Source organism: Puntigrus tetrazona, chromosome 8 (assembly GCF_018831695.1).
Source record: "Puntigrus tetrazona isolate hp1 chromosome 8, ASM1883169v1, whole genome shotgun sequence".
In the NCBI taxonomy this organism is placed as follows: domain Eukaryota; kingdom Metazoa; phylum Chordata; class Actinopteri; order Cypriniformes; family Cyprinidae; genus Puntigrus; species Puntigrus tetrazona.
Window position 1 is genome coordinate 1,469,248 of NC_056706.1, and position 5,000 is coordinate 1,474,247.

Genomic DNA, 5,000 nt, shown 5'->3' on the forward strand with positions numbered 1-5,000 from the left:
CTTCGAAAAAGCAAGACAATGAGCACAACTCTGCCTTCTTCTATCAGCTTTAATGCAACACAATAACAGCCTTTATAAGGGAGGAGATGAAGCCAGCGCTGAACTGTGGTCACAAACACAAAAAATCATCTTCCCAGTGAAGTCTTTAGCAATGCGTATTACTAATCCGTGATATGTTTACAGTAAAAGATGTATGCAGTATCTTAGTGGATAGTGATTAATGATAAAAATGGATAATTCTGACCCTAATTCTGTATTGCTATAAATACACCTGCTGCTTATGACTGCTTTTGTTCCCCAAAAGTAAACCGGGCCCAGGCATTAGAAGTAACTTCGCCGACCCGTGTGTGTGTGTGTGTGTGTGTGATCTTCTGTGTGTAGGCGACATGACGACTTGAGTCCAGCTATATTTACCCACAGTTCCCTTCGCTGGAGTCAAGTCATCTGAACTTCTCCTCTGTCATTAATGGTGTTTTGTGTTGCGCGAGCGCGTGGGTTTTCACACTCGGCCCGGGGTTTTGTGCTTGCGTCGATGACAAACACGGTGCCGGCGTTTCCATAGCAACTCCACAGGAAGCGGCTTCAAAAGGAAACGGAACGAGCATAAGACGGGAACGTTCGTCGGCGAGCGACGCAAGATTAAAGAGAGAGAGGACAACGGCGCGCAAGTTCGCAACGAGGATGATCGATATTAAATTAAAACAGCGCATCATACTAATAGAGAATCACTACTTTCCCTGGTTGATTAATTAAAACGATTGTTTGGATTACAAGTTTCTACATTTTCTTACATTTCCAGAATAGAAATCTAAACGCTATATATGAATCATTTTGTTGTCATGTCAGCTTTTTCCGGCTTTTTTTATCACTCCGTAAAACTGAATATACTGTCAACAATTTACTTACTTTTTAATGCAATGTACGTGGGATAAAAGCACCTATTGGGGAAAATATTTTGTGTTTTATGGATAATAAATAATGAACATTGCAGAACAATTGAATAGAATTCTGAGTGCAAATTTAATAGCAACTTTAAAAAAGAAATCGTAAATATAAATTATTATAAATGATAAATGATAAAAATATTACATTTAGTAAATAAAAACAAAATAATAATTCCCTACTGTAAATATTCCCTACTGTATCAATAGCTATTATTATTATTACTAAATAAAACCAAAATAAAACAAAACTACTGACAAGATCTGCTTAAAATTATATCAGTATTGCAATAAAAATATAGTTTCATTATGATGATGATTAATATATTATTAACGTTATTAAATGTTACCTAACCCTAAACCCTAAACCTAAACCCTAACCCTAACACTAACACTAATACTAACCCTAACCCTAACCCTAAAACATAACCTAACCTAAACCCTAAACCTAAACCTAAACCTAAACCTAAAACATAACCCTAACCCTAACCCTAACCCTAAACCCTAAACCCTAACCCTAACCCTAACCCTAACCTAAACCTAAAACCTAACCTAACCCTAAACCTAAAACCCTAAAAACCTAACCTAAAACCTAACACTAATACTAAACCTAAAACCTAAACCTAAACCTAAACCTAACACTAACACTAAACCTAAAACCTAATCCTAAACATAAACCCTAACACTAACACTAACACTAACACTAACCCTAACCCTAAACCTAAACCTAAACTTAAACCCTAACACTAACACCAACACCAACACCAACACCAACCCTAAACCTAAACCTAAACCCTAACATTAACCTAACCTAACCCTAAACCTAAACCCTAACCTAACCCCTAACCCTAACCTAAACCCTAACCTAAACCCCTAACCCTAACTAACCCTAACCCTAACCTAAACCTAAACTTAAACCCTAACCTAACCTAACCTAAACCTAAACCTAAACCCTAACCCTAAACCCTAACCCTAAACCCTAAACCTAAACCCTAGCCCTAAACCTAAACTTAAACCTAAACCTAAACCCTAAACTAAACCTAAACCTAAACCTAAACTTAAACCTAAATCTAAACCCTAAACCCTAAACCCTAGCCCTAAACCTAAACCTAAACCTAACCTAACCTAAACCTAAACCTAATCCTAAACCTAACCTAAACCTAAACCTAAACCTAATCCCTAAACCTAAACCTAAACCTAAACCCTAACCTATTCTATAATACCGCATTGTTCATATAATGATTTTTTTCAGCATGTTTGCCGTTAAACAGTTTGCCGTGACGTGAAAGAGACGCACAGCTGACAGACGAAGGCAGGTTCCTGGTTTTGGTTTGTTCTGAAGAAACGTGTCTTTTTTCTGTTTCTCCCAACAGCAGATCCAAACACACTCTTCCGGTCCAACTCGCTGGCCTCCAAAGCCATGGAGCAGTTCATGAAGGTGTGTGTAGGTCTTCATCGGAGGCGCGCTCTCGTGTGTGTTCGGTGTGTGAACGCCGTGTGTGTGTTTCTCAGGCCGTCGGGATGCTGTATCTGCACCAGGTTCTGAAGCCCATCATCAACCGCATCTTGAGGAAAGGAAATACGTCGAGCTGGATCCATGCAAGATAGACCTCAACCGATGCAGGTGTGTAGAAACACACACACACACACACACACACACACACGAGTAGTTCATTCATGCAGTATATCATTAGTTGAAACAGCCATGATCGGGAAAAATGACCGTGTTGCCAGGCAACAGCAGTGAACTCTCCAAACTTTGGCTTTTAGATGTGTGTGAGAAATGTCACCGAGCACCAAATGTCTGCAGGTTTTATTTTTGAAATATGTCACATACACCTCTTCTTCAGAGCTTTGGGGTCGGTGAGATGTTTTAATGTTCTGCTCACCAAGACCGCATTTATTTCATCAAAAATACAGTGAAAACGTGCAATGTTATTACAATAAAAATGTTTACAATGTAAAATATTATGTCGATGCACATCCGAATATTCGTGTTTAAAATTAAAATGAAAGCAGAAAGTAAAAATGTTTATTTTAAATATTTCTATTAAAACTATATGGATGTATTTAAACCAGTTTAAACATGAAACAGCTAAATAAAATATTCAAAATGAATTGAACTTAAATTAAAATGAAATCAGAAAATATTTAATACATTTGAAATGTGTATAAAACTGTAAAGATGTATTTAAATAAAAATATTATGTATATTGCGTTTTAAATAGGAAAAATATCCAAACTCTTTGGTCATTTAAACACAATGCTACTGGTCTAATTGGATTCAGTGGTCTATGCTAAGCTATGCTATGCTAAAAAAAAAAAAATAAATATAATATATATATATATATATATTTCTCACTTGAATTAAGCTTTATGTACTGAAATAACACTAAAACTGAAATAAAAATAATTACACAGACATATTTAAAAAAACGACAAAATTACTAAAACCATAACAAAAAAATCTCATTTTTATTTCAATCATTTATGCATTTATGATTGACGCAAAAATATATTTTATATTGTTTATTTTACATTTATTTTATATCACGTTAATTTCATTTAGTCATGTAAAATTAAATACTCTATATTGCATTTTTGGTTTTGCACTCTATATTTGGTTTTTTATGCATTAATTTATGCACATGAAAATTATCTTTTTATTAGAATGTATATTGTTTACTATATAAAGAGGATCAACTATGTTATGAAATATGTGTAAAAAACCGTGAAAAATTAAATTAGCATTTTATACAATGTGTTTTTGGGGTAATATCGAATGAACAAATAAGTGTAACAGTGGTAGCAATAAATAATACGAATAATACAAAAGATGATAATTGCAAAACATCATCGTATTTGATCACTAAATGAAAGGAAATAGTGAAGAAGAAAGTTTGCAAGCAGTCACAGTAGGAAAAATCACACCGAAAGTGTGTGACCCCGATGACAAAGGTTCTTCAAAAGAGCTTCCAGCGTGTTCCCTCTGGCAGTCAGGAGGATCTAGATGAAGTTTACTGACTTGACTGAGTGCATGAAGCTCATCCCTGTGCAGGCGCATCTCGTTCAAAGGCTCTGCGTCGGAGGCCGAGGTCCGGGAGAGCAGCGTGGGGCTCCTGCAGACGTATCTCAGCAGCATCATGGAGGCCATCGTCAGCTCGGTGTCTCAGTGTCCTTCTGTGATGAGAGTCGTCTTCAAACAGCTCCACAAACGCGTGGAGGAACAGTTTCCGGAACCGGAGAACGAGGTGAGGACCTGCTGCTGGTGGTGGTGGTGATGATGACGATGATGGTGGTTTTACTCACGGTTCGCGTCTCGTAGGATGTGAAGTACTTGGCCATCAGCGGCTTTTTCTTCCTGCGTCTGTTTGCTCCTGCGATCCTGACGCCCAAACTCTTCCAGCTGAGAGATCATCACGCAGACACCAGGACCAGCAGAACCCTGCTGCTGCTCGCTAAGGTACGCTGTGAACAACTCTCTCTTCAACTAGCATGCCCTCCCAGGAAACCCTCCTGGCAAGCTCCCACTTTCAAGCTGAGCATTCCTTATTACAATGCTGGGAGAATTTTTATTTATTTATTTTTTAATCATTGAAGCATGCATTCGTGGTGTAAAAATCATAATATTTATGTCCTGTGTTATTTGCTTTCTATTTATTTTTTGGATCATTTTCATTTCAGTCATTTATGCGTGCTTACATGTCAGAATAAATAATGTAATATAATATTCCATATTGTTTATTTTAGTTTATTTTTGTATCGTTTTCATTTTGGTTATTTATGCATGCATTCCTGTTAGAAAAAACATGATTATATATATATATATATATATATATATATATATATATATATATATATATATATATATATATTATTATTTTTTTTTATTTATTTATTTTTTTTTTTTTTATGCATACATTTATTTTGAAAAAAACCCCATAATTTTTATTATCTTGTATATTGCTTATTTCCTATTAATTGTATAAAATGTTCATTTCAGTAACATTTCATTGTAATCATTTATGTATGCATTCATTTGTTATTTTTCTGATTTTC

The 5,000-nt window shown here is 35.6% G+C and overlaps 1 protein-coding gene across 1 annotated transcript in view; it reads left to right on the plus strand.

Moving 5' to 3' along the window:
- Window positions 1–5,000, plus strand: part of LOC122350265 (rasGAP-activating-like protein 1) — a 25,324-nt gene that overhangs the window by 13,017 nt on the left and 7,307 nt on the right. Inside the window, 5 exon segments of the mRNA XM_043246611.1 lie at window positions 2,315–2,379; window positions 2,454–2,505; window positions 2,508–2,565; window positions 4,000–4,192; window positions 4,267–4,404. Coding sequence (XP_043102546.1) covers window positions 2,315–2,379; window positions 2,454–2,505; window positions 2,508–2,565; window positions 4,000–4,192; window positions 4,267–4,404 — 506 coding nt within the window.